This window comes from Saccopteryx bilineata, chromosome 10, assembly GCF_036850765.1.
Source record: "Saccopteryx bilineata isolate mSacBil1 chromosome 10, mSacBil1_pri_phased_curated, whole genome shotgun sequence".
Classification (NCBI taxonomy): Eukaryota; Metazoa; Chordata; class Mammalia; order Chiroptera; family Emballonuridae; genus Saccopteryx; species Saccopteryx bilineata.
This window is the reverse complement of record NC_089499.1, coordinates 50,581,568-50,605,821: the sequence shown is the minus strand read 5'-3', so window position 1 is coordinate 50,605,821 and position 24,254 is coordinate 50,581,568. Positions and strand designations below refer to the sequence as shown.

The following is a 24,254-nucleotide window of genomic DNA, read 5'->3' as shown; positions in this document are numbered from 1 at the left end:
GCCCGCAGCTGCCCCCTCCTGGTCAGTGCCAGTCTGTTATTAACCCAGTGGGCCCTCTCTACAGTGGAGGATTTCTTGGCAGTAAATGGGAACCTATTATGAATTGCTTCTTAGAGGGGTTGTGGAAGAGAGATTTGACATGAGAGGTTGGGAACTCATTCCCTATATTCACTACCACCAAGCCCCCATTTACTGAATGAAGACACAGGCTCATTTTAGTTACTTGCCCACTTGCATGTATAAGGAACAGTCAGAATTTGTCTTTTTTTTTTAGAGAGAAAGAGAGGCAGAGAGAGGGTCAGACAGACAGGAAGGGAGAGAGATGAGAGCTGTTAACTTTTTGTTGAGGCACCTTAGTTGTTCATTGATTGCTTTCTCATATGTGCCTTGACCAGTGTGCTGCAACTGAGCCAGTGACCTTGGGCTCAAGCCAATAACCATGGGGTCATGTGTATGATCCCATGCTCAAGCCAGTGATCTGCACTCAGTGTTTCGAACCTGATACTTCTGTGTCCCAGGCAGACTCTCTGTATACTGTGACAACGCCTGGTCAGGCCAAAGCCAGAATTTAAACCCAGACCTGACTATAGAGTCCTTAACTACCATGCTATTACCTATGTCAAGAATTTCTGTTCAAAGCAGGTTTCCTGTTTGCTAAGACATATACCACAGTTTGTTAATTTTGTGGTGGTGTATACTGGCTCAGGTCTGTGCTCCTTTAGTGAATAGATGAATTAATGAACAAATAATGTTAATAAAGGCAGATGGATGAAACATGCAATAGGTGTTGATGAGATTTTCTGCACAGAATATATATCTGCACATGGATTACAGTTTCCTGAGATTGACATAACAATGCCTGCTTATCATTTCTGATGGATTTTTAAATGAAATTATCTTTAAAATATAGTGTGTGTGTATAAATGTGTATATGTAGATAAATATAAAGAGATATGTGTACATGTATAACATGTATTATGTATATATGCATATATATGCAAATAGTTTATAGTTTATGTATATATACATATAAATGTACTTATAAAATTGATGGTAATACACATACATTTGGTTCCTATTCCCTTGCCTTGTTACCAATTAATTTGAACTTTCCACTACCAGCTAGGTGGCACCTTTAATGGAGGAAGTATAGTGATATTCTCATGTTGCGGATTTTGGGCATGTGTCTATGCTGGCCAGTGGCAGAACCAGACTTAGAGCTCAGACTTTTGTTACCGAGAAGAAGCTTCTCTCACCTGACCAGACGGTGGCACAGTGAATAGAGCGTCAGACTGAGATGTGGAGGACCCAGATTTGAGACCTCGAGGTCGCCAGCTTGAGTGCGGGCTCATCTGGTTTGAACAAGGCTCACCAGCTTGAGCCCAAGGTCGCTGGCTCGAGCGAGGGGTCACTCGGTCTGCTATAGCCCCCCGGTCAAGGCACATATGAGAAATCAATCAATGAACAGCTAAGGAGCCGCAACAAAGAATTGATGTTTCTCATCTCTCTCCCTTCCTGTCTGTCTGTCCCTATCTGTCCCTCTCTCTGTCTCTGCCCCCCCCAAAAAAGAATAAAAAAAAAGAAGCTTCTTTCTTTGCCAGAATCTCCTGCCCAACCTTGTGCATGATTGTGTAAGCTGCGCTAACTCCATTGTTCTCTCCAGGTGTTAGCTGAGGTCCTCACTGGCATCCCTGCAATGGATAACAACCGAAGCCCAGTTTACCTGGTAAGGGAACCAGTCACTTCTGTACCCCACCTGTAGCCAGCAATTACTTTTTCACAATAGTAGAATTTAGAATGTATAGACGGAACACTTCTTCTCTCTACACATCAGGCAATCAAATAGGGTTTATCCTCATATTGGTAAAAGTTAACTTAAGCCCTTTGAAATAGGTTTCTATATGTATAGTGTCATTTAAAAAATATAACAACAGCCTGACCTGTGGTGACGCAGTGGATAAAGCATCAACCTGGAAATGCTGAGGTTGCCAGTTCGAAACCCTGGGTTTGCCTGGTCAAGGCACATATGGGAGTTGATGCTTCCAGCTCCTCCCCACCTTCTCTCTCTGTCTCTCTCTCCTCTCTCTCTCTCCCTCTCTGTCTCTCTCTCTCTCCCTTTCTCTCTCCTCTCTAAAATGAATAAATAAATAAAAATAATAATAATCTCACCATCAAAAATTTAAAAAAATAAAAAATATAACAACACAGCTTGATTATATTTGGCACTTTCCAGAAATAATCTTTCTAAGTCATCACAGCATCCCCATAAGATTGATAGAGGCATCATATCCATCTATCAATGAAGAAAGCACGCTCTGAAATTTGCCTGCTCTGGAATTCTGAGTCAGTTCCTCTGGATTGCACATCCTGAGTGCTCAACCCCGACACTCCTCTGACTGTTGAATTCTCATGGCAGTTCCACCATATGAATTCAGTATTATCATCCCCATTTTACAGCGAGAAAACCAAGGCCAAGGTGAAGAGACTTGTCTCATGCTCCTCAGTGGTCATTGATCAAACTGTGATTTGAACCCATGTCTTTGGTAGAGTTCCAAATTTCTGCAAGTTCTGGTCTTCTTTATCAGTTTGAGAGGACCCCCTTCTGAGTTGATGTTGAGGCTATTGGAGCAGTTGACTTTTGTGACTGGGCCCCAAAAATATTCTCTGAGTTTTGGGGTGGGGAGCTGAAGGCCTCCCCAATCCATAGAAAGTCACAACTTATCCCTCTAATGAACTCCCCAAGCTCTGTCTCTTATGGGCACTGAGTTCCAGATACTGCAGAGGTCAGTTTGGGCAGCTCATGTGGTTTGTGTGGTTTGGGACAGTTTCTCATCTGACAGTTTTCTCGAAATGCACCCCTCAGCAGTCTTCTGGGACTCCCTAAGTGAATGTCACAGGAGGAGGCTTTTGAGAAATTTGGTAGAAGTTTCTTTTTTGTTAATGATTTCTAAAAACATGAAGGATAGCATTTATTTAAAAATCTGGGTTCTCTCCTCTTCTAGACCCAAATATGGTCTCTCATCATCTCCTTTTGTGGTACGTGCACAGTTAAGATTGCGTATGTCATGAAGATTCGAGTCAGATATGAAAGCTGCTGACACCTGGTGTGGTCCAGGTTGGGAGGACACAGATCTCTCCTACACTTGGGGGAGTGTTTGTGGACCTGATGTTTTCAGACAGAATGGGGTGGTTTCTAACAAAACATAAAATGTGGGTACCCTCTGATACAGTGAGGAAAGACAGATGGACAAGGATGCTTTAGCATTATTTATGATAGTAAAGCACTGCAGACAAGTGAAATATCTATCAATTGGGAGGTGATTAAAGAAATTGCAGGGTAATCATTCACAGAATGGAATACCATGATTTTTTTTTTTCTTTTAGTGAGAGAGGGAGAGAGAGAGAGAGAGACAAGAAGGGAGAGAGATGAGAAGCATCAGCCCATAGTTGTGGCACCTTAGTTGCTCATTGATTACTTTCTTATATGTGCCTTGAGCCTTGACTCGGTGGGGGTGGGAGGGCTCCAGCCAAGCCAGTGACCTCTTGCTCAAGCCAGCAACCTTGAGCATCAAGACAGAGACTATGGGGTCATGTCTATAATCCCATGCTCAAGCTGGTGAGCCTGCACTCAAGCCGGGACCTTGGACTTTTGAACCTGGGTCCTCAGTGTCCCAGGCCAATCCTATATCCACTACGCCACCACCTGGTCGGCCCGTGAAATTAAAAAAACTTTTTTTTTAAATTTATTGGTTTTTGTGAGAGTGGAAAGGAGAGAGAGAGAGACAGGAACATCCAGCTGCTCCTGTATGTGCTCTAACCAAGGATTGAACTGGCAACTTCTGCGCTTTAGGATGATACTCTAATCAACCGAGCTATCTGGCCAGGGCCTGTGGATTTTTTTATAAATAATTTTATGCATATAAGTTTATAAATATTTATAAAAATGAGGTTAAAGCCTATGATATGATAAATTTTGACACGTGTATATTTGTGACATTGTCAGAAAATCAAGATAATGAACATGGCCACTACACCAGAGGTTACAATTATCTTCTCCTTTGAATCCTCCACTTACACCTCTCCATCCCCTACAGCCACTGGCCTTTCTTTCTTTCTTTCTTTCTTTCTTTCTTTCTTTCTTTCTTTCTTCTTTCTATTTTGAGAGAGAGAGAGAGGAAGGGAGGGGGAGAGGAGAGGAGAGGAGAGATGACCTTTGGGCTGAAGCCACTGACCTTGGGATCATGTTGATGATTCCACACTCAAGCCAGTGACCTCAGGGTTTTGAACCAGGGCACTCAGTGTCCTGGGCGGTTGCTTAATCCACTGTGCACCGCTTGTCAGGCACAGGTTATGTGCTTTCTGCAACTGGACAGAAGTTTCCCATATCTGAAGTTTCATATAAATGAAGGCATTCAGTGTGTGCTCTTGTGTTGACTGGCTCTGTCCACTCAGCATCATTCTTCTGAGATACAGCCAGGCTGTTTGTGCTCATTTCATTTGATGCTGAGCAGCGCCCCATTGCATGGATATGCCAGTTTTTTTCCATTTACTTGCTGATGGACATTTGGGGTGTTTCCAGTTTTTGACCATTACAAATAAAGCTGCTAGGTAGCTTTGTTTGTGAATCTTGGTCTGGGCATGTGCATTTTGTTTGAGGTATTATTCACCCTTTTGAGGTATACAGAATGATAGGAGTTTTGATAAATGTAGACAGTTATGTAACTACCACACAATCAAGCTATGGAATATTTCCATCTGTCTAAAAAATTCCTTCACACCCCTTTATAGTCAATCCGCTCCCCCACTTCTAGCCCCTGGCAATTCCTGAACTAATTTCTGTCCATATGGTATTGTATTTTTTTCTGTGTCATATAAATGGAGTCATTGAGTGTGAGCTCATTGTTTCAGCTTCTTTAACTTAGTAGGGTGCTTTTTTGAGATTCACCCATGTTACATGTATTAGTGGTTCATTCCTTTTATTGCTGAAGAGTAGTCTATTGTGTGGGTGTATGACCATTTATTTCTTCCAGGTTTTGGCAATTCTGAATTAAGTTAACATAAACATTCTTATCAAAAAAAATAATGAGAGCCTGACCAGGCGTGGTGTATTGGATAGAGCATTGGACTGGGATGCGGAGGACCCAGGTTCGAGACCCCGAGGTCGCCAGCTTGAGCACAGGCTCATCTGGTTTGAGCAAAGCTCACCAGCTTGGACCCAAGGTCGCTGGCTCAAGCAAGGGGTTACTCGGTCTGCTGAAGGCCCATGGTCAAGGCACATATGAGAAAGCAATCAATGAACAACTAAGGTGTCACAACGAAAAACTGATGATTGATGCTTCTCATCTCTCTCTGTTCCTGTCTATTATTGATTATTGCTACTTTAATTTTAATACTTCTAAGGAAATCACTTGCTATTACTGTAATTACTGTATATAACTAAAATTATTGTAGCTATAGGCTTTTGTAGGAGAAAGTCTAGAATAATGTAATCCAACCTATTAGCAGAGGTCACCCTTGGAGAGTTGACATGGGGGAAAAGTTAACTTTAACCATTTATATTTTATTTAATTAATTAATTAATTAATTATGTATTTTCTGAAGTTGGAAACTGGGAGGCAGTCAGACAGTTTTCCGCATGTGCCCGACCAGGATCCACCCGGCATGCCCACCAGGGGGCGATGCTCTGCCCATCTGGGGTGTCGCTCTGTTGCAACCAGAGCCATTCTAGCGCCGGAGGCAGAGGCCATGGAGCCATCCTCAGCGCCCGGGCCACCTTTGCTTCAATGGAGCCTTGGCTGTGGGAGGGGAAGAGAGAGACAGAGAGGAAGGAGAGAGGGAGGGGTGGAGAAGCAGATGGACACTTCTCCTGTGTGCCCTGGCTGGGAATCGAACCCAGGACTCCTGCACGCCAGGCCGACGCTCTACCACTGAGCCAACTGGCCAGGGCTAAGTTTTTTATTATATACTTTTTAACAAAAAAATTTAGTAATATAATGTTTTTGTAATAATAGTTCATGTAGTTAACATTTTAAATTCAAGTAATCTGTGTACCTGGCTTAGAAAACCCAATAGCACAGGGCAGTGACTCTATACCCCTCTCTTTTTTTTTCTACTTTATTTTTTTAATTTTTAAATTTAATAAAAAATACATATATTTTTTACATTTAATATTATTATGTTTTAGTTTCAGGTGTACAGCGTAATGGTTAGACAATCATATTATATTATAAAGGGTTTCTGTGATATTTCTAGTACCCACCTGGCACCATACATAGTTATTACAATACTATGGTTATATTCCCTATGCTGTGCTGCACATCCCCATGACTAGTCTGTAACTCCCAATCTGTACTTCTCAAGCCCCTCACCTTTTTCACCCAGCCCCCCCATCACCTCCCCTCTGGCAGCCATCACTCTGTTCTCTGTATCTATGAGTTTCTTTTTGTTGTTTATTTACATTGTTCTTTATATTCCACATATAAGTGAAATTATATGGCATTTGTCTTTCTCTGACTGACTTATTTCACTTAGCATAGTACTCTCTAGGTAGGCATGGCTACTTCTTTTTTTTTTTTTACAGAGACAGACAGAGAGTCAGAGAGAGGGATAGATAGAGACAGACAGACAGGAACAGAGAGAGATGAGAAGCATCAATCATCAGTTTTTCGTTGCAACATCTTAGTTGTTCATTGATTGCTTTCTCATATGTGCCTTGACTGTGGGCCTTCAGCAGACCGAGTAACCCCTTGCTTGAGCCAGCGACCTTAGGTCCAAGCTGGTGAGCTTTGCTCAAACCAGATGAGCTTGTGCTCAAGCTGGCAACCTCGGGGTCTCGAACCTGGGTCCTCTGCATCCCAGTCCGATGCTCTATCCACTGCGCCACTACCTGGTTAGGCGGCATGGCTACTTCTTAAAAGCCTTTTTATTATGGACAATTTCAAACATACACAAAAGTGAAGAAAAGAATATAAGGAATATTTGTTTCTCTACCCCATCACTTATCAACATCATCCTTTTCTTATTTCTTTGCACCCCCAAAACCTTGTGTGTGTGCATTTTAAAGCAAATTCAAGATTCTGTTATTTCATCCATATAATAGTTTTCTGAATTTCCTAGTGTTATTTAATACTTATTCCATATTTAGATTTCTCAAATCATCTCAAAAAATTTTTTTTTAAATTTGGTTGTTTGAAACCAGGTCTAAACCATGTCCACATTTGCCTTTGGTTATGTTTCTTAAGACATTTTAATTTTCTAAATGCACCTGTTTCCCCTTTTCTTTCTGTATGTCATTGCATTTCTGCATAAAGTGAGTCATTTGTTCTGTAGACTCTCAACATCAGGTTTTGGTGATGATGTCCTTGTGGTATCCTTGTTTCTCTGTTTCGCACGTTTCCTGTACACTGGTAGGGAGCTCTAGAGACTTAGATTCACGGCCAGTGCTACTTCCTAGTGGTGCTGCGTACTTCCTGCAGCATCACAACATGAGGCATGTAGCAAGCTGGCCTACTTTCAGTGCTAAGCTTCTTTAGTGGGTTCCAGGGGACATGCTGATTCTCTCCATTACTAAGTCCCCCATCGCCCTGCCACTGAGTATTCTTAGCTTCTCTTGATAACTTGCTAGATGAGCTCCATGGTTTCGTTGAGTGTTTCAGGTGGGAAGAGTCTTTATCCATAATTTTCAAGGCAATCACTTTGAACAGTTTCTGCTTCTGTTTCAGTTTTGGATGGTAGTCACCTCCATGTCCGTAAATAATACAGTTCTGTTATTTATTGATTTATCAACTTGATACATCATTATATTTTTAAAAGAGGTAAACTTTTCTTTTTGTATTTTTTTTTTTTTTTGTAATTTTCTGATGCTGGAAACGGGGAGAGACAGTCAGACGGACGCCCGCATGCGCCCGACTGGGATCCACCCAGCACGCCCACCAGGGGCGACGCTCTGCCCGCCAGGGGGCGATGCTCTGCCCCTCCGGGGCTTTGCTCTGCCGCGACCAGAGCCACTCTAGCGCCTGGGGCAGAGGCCAAGGAGCCATCCCCAGCGCCCGGGCCATCTTTGCTCCAATGGAGCCTTGGCTGCGGGAGGGGAAGAGAGAGACAGAGAGGAAGGAGGGGGGAGTGGAGAAGCAAATGGGCGCTTCTCCTATGTGCCCTGGCCGGGAATCAAACCTGAGTCCCCCGCACACCAGGCCGACGCTCTACCGCTGAGCCAACCGGCCAGGGCCTCTTTTTGTATTTTTTTTTTTTTAAATGTAGAAACATTTTTTTTTTAATTTATTCATTTTTTTTTTTTAGAGAGGAGAGAGAGAGAGAGAGAGAGAGAGGGGGAGGAGAGAGAGACAGGGAGGAGGAGCTGGGAGCATCAACTCCGATATGTGCCTTGACCAGGCAAGCTCAGGTTTTGAACCGGCGACCTCAGCATTTCCAGGTCGACGCTTTATCCACTGCGCCACCACAGGTCAGCTTTTTGTATTTTTATGAAGTGAGAAGCGTGGGGGATGCAGACAGACAGACTCTCACATGCGCCCAACTGGGATTCACCTGGCATGCCCACCAGAGGGCAATGCTCAGCCCCTCTGGGGCTTTGCTCCACTGCAACTGGACCCATTCTAGCACCTGAGGCAGAGGCCATGGAGCCATCCTCAGCGCCCAGGCCAGCTTTGCTCCAATGGAGCCTTGGCTGCGGGAGGGGAAGAGAGAGATAGAGAGAAAGCAGAAAAGGAAGGGTGGAGAAGCAGGTGGGTGCTTCTCCTGTGTGCCCTGGTCAGGAATTGAACCCAGGACTTCCATATGCCAGGCCAACACTCTACCGCTGAGCCAGCTGGCCAGGGCAAAAGAGATAAACTTTTAATTATTTTTGTTTTATTTTTATTTTTTACAGAGACAGAGTCAGAGAGAGGGATAGACAGGGACAGACACAGGAAGGAAGAGAGATGAGAAGCAATAATTCTTTTTTAAAAATATTTATTTATTTATTTATTTATTTATTTATTTATTTATTTCTTACAGAGACAGAGAGTGAGTCAGAGAGAGGGATAGATAGGGAAAGACAGACAGGAACGGAGAGAGATGAGAAGCATCAATCATTAGTTTTTTTTTTTTCATTGCGCGTTGCAACACTTAGTTGTTCATTGATTGCTTTCTCATATGTGTCTTGACCGTGGGCCTTCAGCAGACCAAGTAACCCCTTGCTGGTGCCAGCGACCTTAGGTTCAAGCTGGTGAGTTTTTGCTCAAACCAGATGAGCCTGCGTTCAAGCTGGCGACCTCGGGGTCTCGAACCCGGGTCCTCTGCATCCCAGTCTGATGCTCTCTCCACTGCGCCACCGAGAAGCAATAATTCTTTGTTGCAGCATCTTAGTTGTTCATTGATTGCTTTCTCATATGTGCCTTGGCCGGCGGGCTACAGCAGACTGAGTAACCCCTTGTTCCAGCCAGCAACCTTGGGCCTAAGCCAGTGATCATGGGGTCATGTCTATGATCCCACGCTCAAGTGGTGACCCCGCACTCAAGCTGGTGATCCTATGCTCAAGCCGAATGAGCTTGCACTCAAGCTAGTGACATCAGGGTTTCTAACCTGGGTCCTCAGCATCACAGGCTAATGCTCAATCCACTGCACCACTGCTGTTCAGGCAAGAGATAAACATTTCAAAGGCAGAGTTCACATGAGAGGATTATGCAAAAGGGTATTAAAAAATGCAGCCCTTCAGTGGTAGAGCCTTGGCCTGTCATGCAGGAGTCCCGGGTTTGATTCCTGGCCAGGGCACACAGGAGAAGCGCCCATCTGCTTCTCCACCCCTTCCCCTCTTCTTCCTCTCTGTCTCTCTCTTCCCCTCCCGCAGCCGAGGCTCCTTTGGAGCAAAGTTGGCTCGGGCGCTGAGGATGGCTCCATGGCCTCTGCCTCAGGTGCTAGAATGGCTCTGGTGGCAACAGAGCGACGCCCCAGATGGGCAGAGCATCGTCCCCTGGTGGGCGTGCTGGGTGGTTTCAGTCAGTCACATGCGGGAGTCTGTCTGACTGCTTTCCTGCTTCTAACTTTGTTAAAATACAAAATACAAAAAACAAAAATAAAAATGCAGCCCTTGCCTGCCCAAGTGGTGGCGCAGTGGATAAAGCATCAGACCAGGATGCAGAGGACGCAGGTTTGAAACCCCAAGGTCGCCAGCTTGAGCGTGGGCTCATCTGGTTTGAGCACAGCTCACCAGCTTGAACACAGTGTCACTGGCTTGAGCCCAAGGTCGCTGGCTTGAGCAAGGGTCACTTGGTTTGCTGTAGCCCCCCAATCAGGGCACATATGAGAAAGCAATCTATGAACAAATAACGTGCTGCAACGAAGAATTGATGCTTCTCATCTCTCTCCCTTTCTGTCTGTATGTCCCCATCTGTCCCTCTGTCTCTTTCTGTCACTGTCACACACACACACACGCACATGCACACAAAATGCAGCCCTTGCCAGCGAGAATTTTTTAGTCTCCAGGCATTAGAGTCTTTTTTTTTTTTTTTTTTTTTTTTTCATTTTTCTGAAGCTGGAAACGGGGAGAGACAGTCAGACAGACTCCCGCATGCGCCCGACCGGGATCCACCCGGCACGCCCACCAGGGGCAACGCTCTGCCCACCAGGGGGCGATGCTCTGCCCATCCTGGGCGTCGCCATGTTGCGACCAGAGCCACTCTAGCGCCTGAGGTAGAGACCACAGAGCCATCCCCAGCGCCCGGGCCATCTTTGCTCCAATGGAGCCTTGGCTGCGGGAGGGGAAGAGAGAGACAGAGAGGAAAGCGCGGCGGAGGGGTGGAGAAGCAAATGGGCGCTTCTCCTGTGTGCCCTGGCCGGGAATCGAACCCGGGTCCTCCGCACGCTAGGCCGACGCAGGCATTAGAGTCTTGATAGAGTCAGGTATTTAAGTATTATTGGATCCTTAGACAACCTTTTTCTGGATAGGGAAACTGAGGCAGCATGGGGACTCTTGTTTTGTTACAAATATCACAACCCACTGGAATGCTGAGGTTACCGGTTCAAAACCTTGGGCTTGCCCAGTCGAGGCACATAAGGGAGGGAGTTGATGCTTCCTGCTCCTCCCCCCTTCTCTCTCTCCTCACTAAAATGAATTAAAAAAAAAAATCACAACCCATGTCTGATAATCTATGATAATCTTTCTTTCTAAATTGCAAATGTTTTGTATGAAAAGTTGTATAAAGCAATAAAAATTAATTTTGCTTTACATTTACTGAATAACCTCTATTAAAAATAATGAAATAACAAAAATTAAAAGATGAAACTTAGCCAAAAAATAAGTTAGTGTATACACTTTGTGAAAACATTTATGAGGCACTTACTATGTGCCCGGCGCTATTCTTGGTGCTAGGGATACAAAGGTGAGTAAGGTGAAGTTTCTACCTTCATGGGTGAAAATCCTACATCCTAAAATGTTTATTTTATATTATAAGAGATTGTCCCTGTAATTATTAATAAAATTGTTATTAATGTAAGTGCTTAGCATGTATTAAGTACTATATAAGTGATAGCTATTAGTATTAATTATTATCACTAATAGACTATTAAACGTTTACTGTGTCAGCATTACACTTTATGCTTAGATATATTTTATCATTTAATCTTTTTTGATTGATTTTAGAGAGACAGGAAGAAGAGAGAGAAACTCTAATTTGCCATTCTACTTATTTATGTATTTATTGGTTGATATATGTGCCCTCACTGGGGATTGAACCCACAACTTTGGCCTATCTGGATGACACTCTAACCAACTGAGCTAGCTGGCCAAGGCTCATTTAATCTTTTTGTTAGTCCTATTATACCCATTTTTCTGATGAACCAATTGATGCCTACCTAGAAAGGTTAAGCCACTGTATTTGTGGTATCTTTTGAGTGTACTGTGGAATGCCCTGTGCATGTAGGGAATTTATCAATTCTTCAGTTTTTGGCTGTTTTACTTGTTTCTGGGGTCCTTGGATTTATTTTTTAAATCTTGTTGGTGTTCTGCTTGACCAGGCGGTGGCGCAGTGGATAGAGCATCGGGCTGGGATGCCAAGGACCCAGTTTCAAGACCCCGAGGTCCAGCTTGAACACGGGCTCATCTGGTTTGAGCAAAGTTCACCAGCTTGGACCCAAGGTCGCTGGCTCGAGCAAGGGGTCACTCAGTCTGCTGTGCCCCCCCCCCCCCCCGCCGGTCAAGGCACATATGAGAAAGCAATCAATGAACAACTAAGGTGCTGCAACAAAGAATTGATGCTTCTCGCCTGACCAGGCGGTGGTGCAGTGGATAGAGCTTCGGACTGGGATGCGGAAGGACCCAGGTTCAAGACCCTGAAGTCGCCAGCTTGAGCGTGGGCTCATCTGGTTTAAGCAAAAGCTCACCAGCTTGGACCAAAGGTCGCTTGCTCGAGCAAGGGATTACTCGGTCTGCTGAAGGCTGCGGTCAAGGCACATATGAGAAAGCAATCAATGAACAACTAAGGTGTCGCAATGCACAACGAAAAACTAATGATTGATGCTTCTCATCTTTCTCCCTTCCTGTCTGTCTGTCCCTATCTGTCCCTCTCTCTGGCTCTCTCTCTCTCTCTCTGTCACACACACACAAAAATCTTGTTGGTGTTTTGAGAAGTTTTTGCAGCTCTGGTGTCGTCATGGAGGTGGGTGGGGCAGATGTGTTTGGATCCCACACCTCTGCAGCTCACTCAGGGGTGTTTCTTCTGCTTTTCCCACAGAAGGATTTACTTCTCATTGAAATTCCAAGCAGCAGCACCTCCAAGAAGATGGGTGTGGAGAAAATGATAGCCAAGGAGATCTGCCAGAAGTACCTGGCGAGGAGAGCAGGGAAGCTACCAGAAGACTGTGCTGAGGCTTTGGCCATGGCCGCCTGCCTCTGCCTGCGGAGGCGGAATGCCAGCCTGGCGGAGGTGAGCCTGCCTTTCAGCCTTTCCCCAGCAATGGGCTGTGCCCTGGGTCATCTGGGCCTCATTTTGGGGGGCCACATGAGTCTCCATTAGGGACTAGGTTAAGACTCAGGGTTGATCCCTTCATGAAGATGTGATCTCATAAACCAGGGCTGTATTTGGTTGCAAGGAGCAGAACCTGTTGGAACTGACATCAGCAAAACATGACAGTATGTGGGTAAGGGTGTCTCGGGAGCCTGAGGGCTGTGTGCTGCTGGCCTGAGGGGCCCAGGACCACACCCTTGGTTGTGAGCAGAACTCTGGCTGCTTTCTCGGAATCTTCTTTATTTCTTCTCTTCTTTCTTTAGGCCCCCTTTCTCTTTTTCGTCATTTTCTTGGTTAGGCGATATGGCCATATCCATGTATATGTTATAGGTCTACCCCTACGGAGGGACCAAGTCTTCACATCCCTATCCCAACATCTCAGTGAGAAAACCTGATTGACCTAGCTAGGGTCAGGTTGACCCCGTTGGCCAGTCAGGTAAGATGAGCGGGTGGGGTCCGGTATATAAGCCTTTGGTAGTCAGGGGGCCAACCCTTGAAAGGAGAAAGGGAGCATCCTCAGATTGTGGGCTAAGCAGACACCTCAGAAATCAACCACAAGGGGTAAAACATTTTTTAATGGATAGGGTATGTGAAGGTGGTTTCTATGGTAGTAGGTATAAGTTTGTCTACTACTGCTAGGTCTTTCAAGGACAAAATTACTGCCTGAGAGGGCTCTTAGAGAAAATCTAGCCGAGTGATTTTCAAGTGGTATCTGGCAAAGGCTCCTTGAAAGGACCTTAAGGTTTGCTGTTGGCAGCAAGAAAACTGTGGGGACCATGAGACACCACTTTAATTTTTCATAATTATATTGGGTTCTCAGTATTTTATTTGAGGAAAGGGATTGTGGTAGCTAAAAAAAATCATCAAAAATCAGTACTGTAGCCCAAGCGTCCCATTTTATAGGTGGGGAAGTAGAGGTGCAGGGAGAGGAAAAGATGAGGCCTCAGAGTGAGTTTCTGTCAGAGCTCTCTGGACTCCAGGCTCAGTCCCACGTCCATAGTCTTGCACCATGATGTGGCAGGAGCTAGAGACCTGAGTCACTGTACTAAGCCTGGGCTGTTCTGTACTCTAGACCTATGGTGTTCAGCCATTCATTCAACACAGTTGTGTGCTGGCATGGAGGATATATTGGTGAATGAGACCAGTTCCATTTTCCTGGAGCTCACAGACATTGCACAGTCATTGGCTATATGGTGAGCACTGAAATAGTGTATGCCAGGAGACCCACCAAGGAGGACTTTCCCGAGGACGTGATGCGTAAGCTGATAAAAAGCTGTCCAGGCAGAAGTAACAGTTTATGCAAATGGTTCGAGTTGAGGGAGAACCTGGCAAAGTCAAGAGCCTAGAAGTCAGAGTGTCTGAAACATCAAGTACATGGGGCAATGATGAGGCTTGTGATGAGGCTGCTAAGGAGGGAGGATAATAATAATAATAAACCTAATAATAAAGGGCTGTGCAGGCAGTCTGGGTTTTGAAGAAGTCACTAGGGGGTTTCAGGGGCAGGATATAATCAAATTTATGTTCTCTCTCTCTCTCTCTCTTTTTTTTTTTAGTGAGAGAGAAGGACAGACAGGAAAAGAGAGAGATGAGAAGCATCAGCTCATAGTTGTGGCACTTTAGTTGTTCATTGATCTCTTTCTCATATGTGCTTTGACGGGGGTGGGAAGGTGCTTCCAGCTGAGCCAGTGACCCTTTGCTCAAGCCAGCCCTGTTGGGCTTCAAGCCAGTGACCATGGGGTCATGTCTATGATCCCACACTCAAGCTGGTGACCTTGGAGTTTCAGAACTGGCTCCTCAGCATCTCAGGCCTATGCTCTATCTGCTCACACCACCTCATGGTCAGGCCAAATTTATGTTTTTAAAAAGATCTCTCTTCCTCGACCAACTATTCTTTCATGCAGGCTGTCATCCTTTAATTCATTTTATTTTTTTGTTCAGTATATTAAAGTACTCTTGAAGAAGCTGCTATAATGAAGAGACTTCAAAATACAGTAGTTTAAATGAGGTAGAAGATTATTCTCTTTAGCTTAACAGTTTGAATGTAGGCAGTCCAGAGCTGATGTGGCAGTGCCACCGTATTGGGACCCAGGTTCCTAAATTGTTGCTCTGCTGTCCTTACCATCTGGCTTCCTGTTTCAAAGTCCAAGATGGCCGTTCTAGCTCAGGTCATCACATCTGCATGCCAGCTATTGAAAGGGGGTTAACGGGAAGAGGAAGAGAACATAGCCCCTTCCTTTTTTTTTTTTTTTTAAGATTTTTATTTATTGATTTTACAGAGCAAGGAGAGAGTGGGGGGGTGGGGGGAGTGAGAAGTATCAGTTCATAGTTGCTTCACTTTACTTGTTCAATGGCTTGTTGTATGTGCTTTGACCAGGCAAGCCCAGGGTTTTGAACCAAATGACACTTTATTCACTGTGCCACCACAGGCCAGGCCTTTTTTTTCTTTTTTAGATTTTATTTATTTATTTTTAGAAAGGAGAGAGAGAGAGAGAAGGGGGGGCAAGGAGGAGCGGAAACCACTCAGTGGTTGCTTCTCACCTGTGCCTTGACCCAGCAAGCCCAGGGTTTTGAACCAGCGACCTCAGCATTACAGGTTGATGCTTTTTCCACTGTGACATCAAAGGTCAGGCCACACCCCCTTCTTTTTAAAGGTGTTACCTGGAAATGCACATATCACTATCTTTCTTACCCCAAAGTCCAGAACCTAGTTTTATGGCCATACCTTGCCACAAAGGAATGTTGTTTGTAACTTGGCAAGTATTTGTTGGGCATATACTCTGAAGATTTATTTCAAGAGGTGACATTTGATCTGAGCCTTGAAGGATGAGGAGGCATTTGCTCTGTACTATAAAGAGGATAGAGGACTTTAGGTATACAAAGAGAATGAAGAATGGTCCTTACCCCCAGTATTTCACAACCAAGCTAGGAAGATGAGAGATCAACTGGGTCATGGACTTTTTTTTTTTTTTTTTTGTATTTTTCCAAAGCTGGAAACAGGGAGGCAGTCAGACAGACTCCCGCATGCGCCCGACCAGGATCCACCCGGCATGCCCACCAGGGAGCGATGCTCTGCCCATCTTGGGGCGTCGCTTTGCCGCAATCAGAGCCATTCTAGCACCTGAGGTAGAGGCCACAGAGCCATCCTCAGCGCCCTGGCAAACTTTGCTCCAGTGGAGCCCCAGCTGTGGGAGGGGAAGAGAAAGACAGAGAGGAAGGGGAGGGGGAGGGGCGGAGAAGCAGACGGGCGCCTCTCCTGTGTGCCCTGGCCGGAAATCGAACCTGGGACTCCTGCACGCCAGGCCGACGCTCTACCACTGAGCCAACCGGCCAGGGCCTGGGTCATGGACTTTTAAGACAAGCAGGACTGGGTTCAGTGGTCAGCCCTGCCACTTACTAGCTGGGTAGCCTTAGGCAGGGAACTTAACCTCTTTGTACTTTTAATTATGTATACAAATTCATTGTGCATCATGTGTCAAATGTGCTTTGTAAATTGCAAGGCACTGAGGAAATGAGATTTATTGTTATTAAGGGTATGTATGTATTATGCCCTGTGTGTGTGTGAATGTGTAAAGAAGAGGCATTCCTTCCGTTTTTTTCTAATTCTTAGGGCATTTGTAGTTGAAAGTGACAGAAACTCAAATCAGACTCTTAGAAACACACACATACTCACACATACATAAAGACACAGAGAAAGAAATGGGATACGAACAAATTGATGGATGGATGGATGGATGGATGGATGAATGAATTTATTGGCTCATTTAACCAAACAGCAGATAAGACAGGCATTTCTAAGGCAGCTAGAACCAGGGTCGCAGTCAACAAAGGTGCAACTATCTGTGTCTGTGACTCTCCATCTCGTGCCGGTTTTACTCTGTATTGGGGCTTCATTTTCACCTACTATAAATGGGCCTTCCATGTGTGGTAGGAAGTCTGGCTCTGCCACTAGAAAGAAAAGGGGAATCATTACTCAATTAATTTTAGGTGGAAAAATTTCAGAGTAGGATTTTTTTTTTTTTTTTTTTTTTTTTTAATTTTTCTGAAGCTGGAAACAGGGAGAGACAGTTAGACTCCCGCATGCGCCCGACCGGGATCCACCCGGCACGCCCACCAGGGGCGACGCTCTGCCCACCAGGGGGCGATGCTCTGCCCATCCTGGGCGTGGCCATGTTGCGAACAGAGCCACGCGCCTGAGGCAGAGGCCACAGAGCCATGCCCAGCGCCCGGGCCATCTTTGCTCCAATGGAGCCTTGGCTGCGAGAGGGGAAGAGAGACAGAGAGGAAAGCGCGGCGGAGGGGTGGAGAAGCAAATGGGCGCTTCTCCTGTGTGCCCTGGCCGGGAATCGAACCCCGGTCCTCCGCACGCTAGGCCGACGCTCTACCGCTGCAGAGTAGGATTTTAATTGGACTGATTCTGTCATGTGCCCAAACCTGGACCAATCATTATGGTCAGAGGAATGTGATACTATGGTTGGTCTATCTTAGTCATGTGATTTTATCTATGGCTACGGTAGATGGGGCAAGTTTAGCTCTTCAAAGGAAGGATGCTGTTCTTCCAGGCAAAGCAACAAGCATTTGATTCATCAATGTCTCTTTCTCCTGAAGCCTGAGGGACCTGTTAGATCAGGGGTCCCCAAACTTTTTACACAGGGGGCCAGTTCACTGTCCCTCAGACCGTTGGAGGGCCAGACTATAAAAAAAACTATGAAAAAATCTCTATGCACACTGCACATATCTTATTTTAAAGTAAAAAAACAAAACGAGAACAAATACAATATTTAAAATAAAGAACAAGTAAATTTAAATCAACAGACTGACCAGTATTTCAATGGGAACTATGGGCCTGCTTTTGGCTAATGAGATGGTGGTGCCCCTTCCGGAAGTGCGGGGGGGGCGGATAAATGGCCTCAGGGGGCCACATGTGGCCCGCGGGCCGTAGTTTGGGGACCCCTGTGTTAGATTTTTGCTTTCAGAAAGAATTCTTGGTGAGTGCTCTTTTCTCTCTTCCTCAAGGTGTGTGGCTCTGTGGCTGCTGTGGAAAAGCAGCTCAGAGGTCAGGAGGCGTCGCTCCTTTGGGGTGGGCTTTCTGAAGCCACAGGTTCTTCCTCTAACACCCCAGAAGAAACGGATGATGTGGACAATTCCAGCCTCAGTGCCTCCTCCTCCATGAGGGCAGCTCGCTGGTCTGGGGTTGCTGCTTCGCCTGCTCCCACAGAGGATAGGGAAGGCAGGACGCAGGCCAGCAGGGCAGTGCAGGCTGACTCCTCCTCTGAGGCCTCTACCAGTGTGGATCCTCCCCAGGATGGTAAGTGTATGGAGGTCTGATTTATACGTCCCAAACACAACCCCTCATTTATTCCTTCCATCTCCCTCATTCATGCGTTCCTTTGGTTATTCAGCCATTCCTCGACCACCTAACTGCACAGAGAAACCTGGAGGAGTCATTCTTGATACCTCCCTCTCCCTCTAGCCCCCCGTGTCCACTCCATCACTCAGTGCTATCCACTGATCTAAGTACCTTTCAGGTCTGTCTGCTTCTCCACATCACAGCCATCCCCCAAGCTACTGCTTTCTTGCTTGGTGACTGCACAGCTGTCCTTTGTCCTCCCTGGTCCAATTTGGCCCCTCACAAATCATTTTTCCAGGGGCCAACCAGGGTGATTAAAAAAAAAAAATGAAGTCACCCCTTGCTTAAAGTCCTTGTGTGGCTCCCATTGCACTTGGGGACCAAGTCAAAGCTCTTCAAGATCAGCAAGGCCCTGTGTGATTTGTCCCTGCCTGCTTCTCCATCCTTACTTGGAGAAACTGATGGAGAATATCCTGCTCTACTTCATAACGTGAACCCATCCTTACCAACTGCGTGTGTGTGTGTGTGTGTGTGTGTGTGTGTGTGTGTGACAAAGACAGAGAGAGGGACAGATAAGGACAGACAGGAAGGGAGAGAGATGAGAAGCATCAGTTCTTTGCAGTTTCTTAGTTGTTTGTTGATTGCTTTCTCATATGTGCCTTGACCGGGGGCTACAGCAGAGCGAGTGACCCCTTGTTCAAGCCAGCGACCTTGGGCTTCAAGCTAGTGACCTTTGGGCTCAAGCCGGTGATGATAGGGTCATGTCTATGATCCCACACTCAAGCCAGAGACCCTGCGCTGAAACTGGATGAGCCCGTGCTCAAGCCGGATAAGCCCATGCTCAAGCCAGTGACCTCGAGGTTTAGAACCTGCATCCCAGTCCTCTGCATTCCAGTCTGACACTCTATCCACTGTGCCACCACCTGGTCAGGCCTTGCTAACTGCTTTTAATGATACCTTCTATCCAATATCTGAGGTTTCCTTCTGAAATAAAAATTTGGAAGGCCTCTTCAGTGATTTGTCCCCAGTAATTCTGGCTCAGTGAATGTCCCGGGCTCTGAGCATTCCTATTGCTCCTCCCTTGTGGGAGAGAGGAAGAAGGGAGAGTGTGTAAGTGCTCACTTCATCCCCACACTTCCTTTCATGAGGAGCATGGGAGCTCCTCTTCTCTGAGAAGTGGAGCCCGGTGGCAGCCCTGTAAAGGCAGAAATGGTGAGAATGCCCATTAACATTCAGGGCCTGATTCAGAAACCTGATTTAAGTGAGAAACTGTGACCAAGTCTGACTTTCTGAGAATTACAACAATAGTACCTATTTCTAAATTCCTTTTTGTTCAACTGGCTTTTTCTTTATTTAACTTTCTATTGAACATCAACTACAGAGAATTCCTGGAAAATTGAGATCAATGAGGCTAAAAGGAAACTGATGGAGAATATCCTGCTCTACAAAGAGGAGAAACTGGACAGCATTGAGCTTTTTGGCCCTTGATGAGTGGAAGAGAACTGAGGATCCTTGTCCTCAATTGGAAAGATGACTGTCAAATCAAGAAAAAGGTCTGAGGCAGAATCTAAGATCTCCCAGTAAACACAAACCAAACATCAGCTTCCCTGGGGGAAGATAAACTTCCAATTTCTGGAGAAAGTGAAGGGAGAAGGGACCTCGGCTTTTAGAGGCAGCAGTGTCCAGGAAGTCCTCCTCCATTCTGGGATTTGTTAGTCAGAACTGGTTATGAAAAGACTGAAGCAGAAACCCTGGTACGCGGGGCCCAGGATGTGGGCAATTTCGTAGTTCCAGGGAGGGTGTGACGTTAACCACCCCAGCAGAATATGTTACCCTGTTCTCACCGCTCAAAAACTGACAGAGTACTTTGAATGCTGGTGACACTTTTTCAAAGTTAAGATCTCTGGATCGTATTTGCCAGCAACCACCTACAAACTTCCATGACAAGATTTTTTTTTTTTTTTTTTTTGATAATCTCTTTTGACCTATCTATTGGGTAAGGCAAACTTCCATTTACTAAACACCTGTTCTTCTAGATTCTTTTTATTTTTATTTTTTATTTACTTATTCATTTTAGAAAGGAGAGAGAGAGGGAAAGAGAGAGAGGAGACAGAGGGAGAAGGGAGGGAGGAGCAGGAACATCATCAACTCCCATATGTGCCTTGACCAGGCAAGCCCAGGGTTTCGAACCGGCGACCTCAGCATTTCCAGGTCGACGCTTTATCCACTACGCCACCACAGGTCAGGCCATGACAAGATTTTCAACTTTTGTCCCCAGTGAAGTTCTTGACTTAAGACTTCTCAATGTCTCAAGTTTTACATGTGCCAGACACCTGGCAAAGGGCTCTGTAGGTTTTCTGCTTTCTCTGTTGGAACTCTCAAACCCCATAGTTATTTAATGTCCCTTACACCTTTATCCTCCCATTCCACTAATGCTAGTATTTTTAATAAAGCTTTTATTTTGAGAATATGTATTATTTATGGCTGGATGAAGAATCAGGAGAACTGGTTTCATATATGATTCTGCTGCTAATTAAGTCAATCATGTAATTTCTGGAACCTCAGTATCCTTGTTAGTAGCACTTGTTCATTGTCTCTCCCTGGGCTGTTGGGAAGAACAGGTGAGACATGGCTACAAAAGTACTGTACTTTGAAAATGCACTTGTCCTGTTTTATAAAATAAATAAATAAAGAGCCATTAAACATCGTATCTGCTCTGTACCCAATTTTTTTTTTGGGGGGGGTTACAGAGAAAGAGAGAGAGAGAGTCAGAGAGAGGGATAGACAGGGACAGACAGAGAGAGGGATAGACAGGGACAGACAGACAGGAACGGAGAGAGATGAGAAGCATCAATCATTAGTTTTTTGTTCCGGGTTGCAACACCTTAGTTGTTCATTGATTGCTTTCTCTTATGTGCCTTTACCACGGGCCTTCAGCAGACCGAGTAACCCCTTACTCGAGCCAGCGACCTTGGGCTCAAGCTGGTGAGCTTTTGCTCATACCAGATGAGCCTGTGCTCAAACTGGCAACCTTGGGGTCTTGAACCTGGGTCTTCCGCATCCCAGTTCGATGCTCTATCCACTGCACCACCGCCTGGTCATGCTATGTACCCAATGTTTATGCAGTTGGTATACTTCTGAAAAGTCCTGTTGCAGATCTTTTTGTAAAACACTTGCTCTTAGCCAGAAGGTCAAGAAAGAATCTTTTTTGTGAAACAAATGCTCTTTGATATTCAGTATGTCCTATTTTAAATAATCCTACTATAGTGATTTTTTTCCTTTCTGTTTTTGTAAAATAAAAATACATTGATAAAGTCAACAGATATCTTGTAATTAGTTTTGTGTCCAAATGAATTTGTTTGAAGAAGTTGCTCTGCATCCATGCAGTGGGGTATTGTGGGGTGGCTAAGAGATTGGGCACTGGCAGTTAATAGCTGATCTTGGGCCAAGTTAGGGAGTTACTCTGAGCCTATTTCTTTTTTTTTTTTTAAATTTTTTTTTCTTTTTTTCTTTATTCATTTTTAAAGAGGAGAGAGAGAGGGAGAGAGAGAGAGAAGGCGGGAGGAGCTGGAAGCATCAACTCCCATATGTGCCTTGACCAGGCAAGCCCAGGGTTTCGAACCGGCGACCTCAGCATTTCCAGGTCGATGCATTATCCACTGTGCCACCACAGGTCAGGCTCTGAGCCTATTTCTTCATGTATACACTGAGGATAATAAAAAGTACCTGTTTCAGAGTGACGTCACGGAAATGGCGCTGTGAGCAGCGCGTCCGACAGCTCTCCCCTAAATCACAACAAATTTATCAACTAGAAACAGAAAAATTTATCCTCGGAGCATTCCGGAGTTCCACACAAACTGAAAGCGAAAGGACTGTTATCACTTGAATCTGAGAGACGAGGGTGTGGAGGAAGCTACCACAGGGACGTTCTTTCAAACCGCAAGGAAGTGCGCCTGTGGTGAGTCAGCCCATATACTTGGGAACCGCGAACCGCCGCCGCGAGCCGCCGCGAGCAACCGCGCGCGCCCGGTCCGGTTGAGCACCGCTGACGTTCCCAGCGGCCCGCACACTGCGAGTGGGGATCGCCGGCCACCAGTGCCCGGAGCGCCCCATTCGCGTGCGTGCCTTGGGCATTCCACGCGCCCAGGGCGCCCTGCTGGCCCGCACACCCAGGGGGCTCCATTATCCTGCGCCTGGTGCGGTCCAGCTGCCAGCAGCGGGGCGAGCGGGAGAGGCTTGGGAGATTCTCTCCGTGGGCGGGGCACCTCACCCAGCCATTCAAGCTAACAATCAAGCATTGGGGGAGGGGTGCGCGCAGGCAGCCTAAAATACCTTCGGAAGCACAGCTGCGACCCAATCACTGAAATTAGCTTAACCCATGAAATCTGCGCACCCTCGGTTCTAATTGATAAGATCTCTCTCAGTTCAGCGATCCAAGACAAGAGGCGTGATATTTTTTAGTGCCTCTCGCTAAAGGGGCGGGGGCAACTTCTGATTGATAGAGCCTCCATATTCAGGGATAAATGCTAACAAGAAGGACTTGGCAGATAATAAGGTCTATACTACACTAGTCGTAAGCAGAGACTAGTGCCTCTTCTTCCCTGCAAAAACAGGCTACAAAGTGTGGAAAGCCTGGGTTGAGAGGTCCAACTAAATGATAGGCGCTGATCAGTCACCTTGACAACAATTGACTCCCACCCCCGCCTGATTACACTGGAGGCCCTGACTGTCAGAGCCTTTCCCAAAGCCTTGCACTGAGTGGGGATAGAGTGGGGATTTCCCAGCTCTTTGAGCCTCTTACTCCCCAGGCAGAAGCAGTTGCAGCCTTATAGCTGGATCACCAGGCTGCTAATTCAGAAAGGGGGGACTAGGAGAGAGAATCCAGGAAAGCAAACTCTCTCATCGTTGAACCTTGCAAACGCCAACAAGCCTTTACTTCCAGCAAGACTAAAGCCAATTATATGACATTGCCATAGAATCCAATCAACTGCAAATCCCTACCTAAGAGTGACACAGGGGCAGAGCCTGGGGTACAGAGTCACTGACCAGGAAGAGGGAGAGAAAAGAAAAAGGAAGAAGTTAACCTCTCAAAATCAAGAAAAACCCACAGACTTTACAACTTGATCCACTAATTTTTTTTTGTTGTTGTTGTTGTTTGTTTCTTCTATCTTTTTGCCTTTATTTCCTCCACCTCGGTCCTTCTATTCTCTGCCCAACTTATACTTCCCCTTTCTTGAACTACACTACTCATGAGTGTTGCATTTTATTTTTCTTCTTCATCCTCACCCTCCTTTAAGGTTATACTCCAAAACACTTAACTCTCACTCTCTCCTCTTTTGTTTTTTTTTTTGTCTTGCTTTATTTTCTTTTTTTCTCTTCCTATTTTATTTCTTCCTTCGTTTTTCTCTTTTTCTTATTTTTTCCTTTCTATTCGTTTTTTCTTTTCTCATTTTACTTTCCTCCCATATAATCCTCAATCACGAACAAATTAGTTAATTTGGGACTCAAGGCTTTTTTTGGCTTTATTTCTCTTTTTTGCTTTTGTTTTTATTTTTTTTTCTTGTTTGTTTATTTTTGTGGCATTTTGGGTCTTCCCAACCCAAGGTCTCCATTGTATTTAGTCTTCGCTCCACTTAATACAACTGATTTTTACTTATTATTTTTATTTTTTCTTCTTTATTATTCTTTTTTGGTCCTTTTTTCTGGTTCCCTCTTATCCCTCTCATTATATCTCTTAGTTGACCATCACTTACAAGCAAATCATCTTATGCTTGTCTAAGATTTTCTTCCCTTTTTTTTTTTTTTTTTTTGCATTTAGTAGGTCCCTACTCCCTTTTTTTTTGCCCCTTGAACTCTTCACCCCAAATCAGGCCCTCCATTATAGGCACGATATTTCCCTGAGGAGGGGA

The 24,254-nt window shown here is 45.3% G+C and overlaps 1 protein-coding gene across 2 annotated transcripts in view; it reads left to right on the top strand.

The window, feature by feature from the left end:
- Nucleotides 1-21,052, top strand: part of IRAK2 (interleukin 1 receptor associated kinase 2) — an 89,556-nt gene extending 68,504 nt beyond the window's left edge. For both annotated transcript variants that reach the window (XM_066246053.1, XM_066246051.1), the window contains 4 exons: nt 1,664-1,726; nt 12,726-12,917; nt 18,012-18,303; nt 19,727-21,052. In XM_066246053.1, the coding sequence (XP_066102150.1) occupies nt 1,664-1,726; nt 12,726-12,917; nt 18,012-18,303; nt 19,727-19,833 (654 nt within the window). In that variant the 3' untranslated portion in view covers nt 19,834-21,052. The remainder of the gene's footprint in view (nt 1-1,663; nt 1,727-12,725; nt 12,918-18,011; nt 18,304-19,726) is intronic.
- Nucleotides 21,053-24,254: the final 3,202 nt, after the last annotated feature.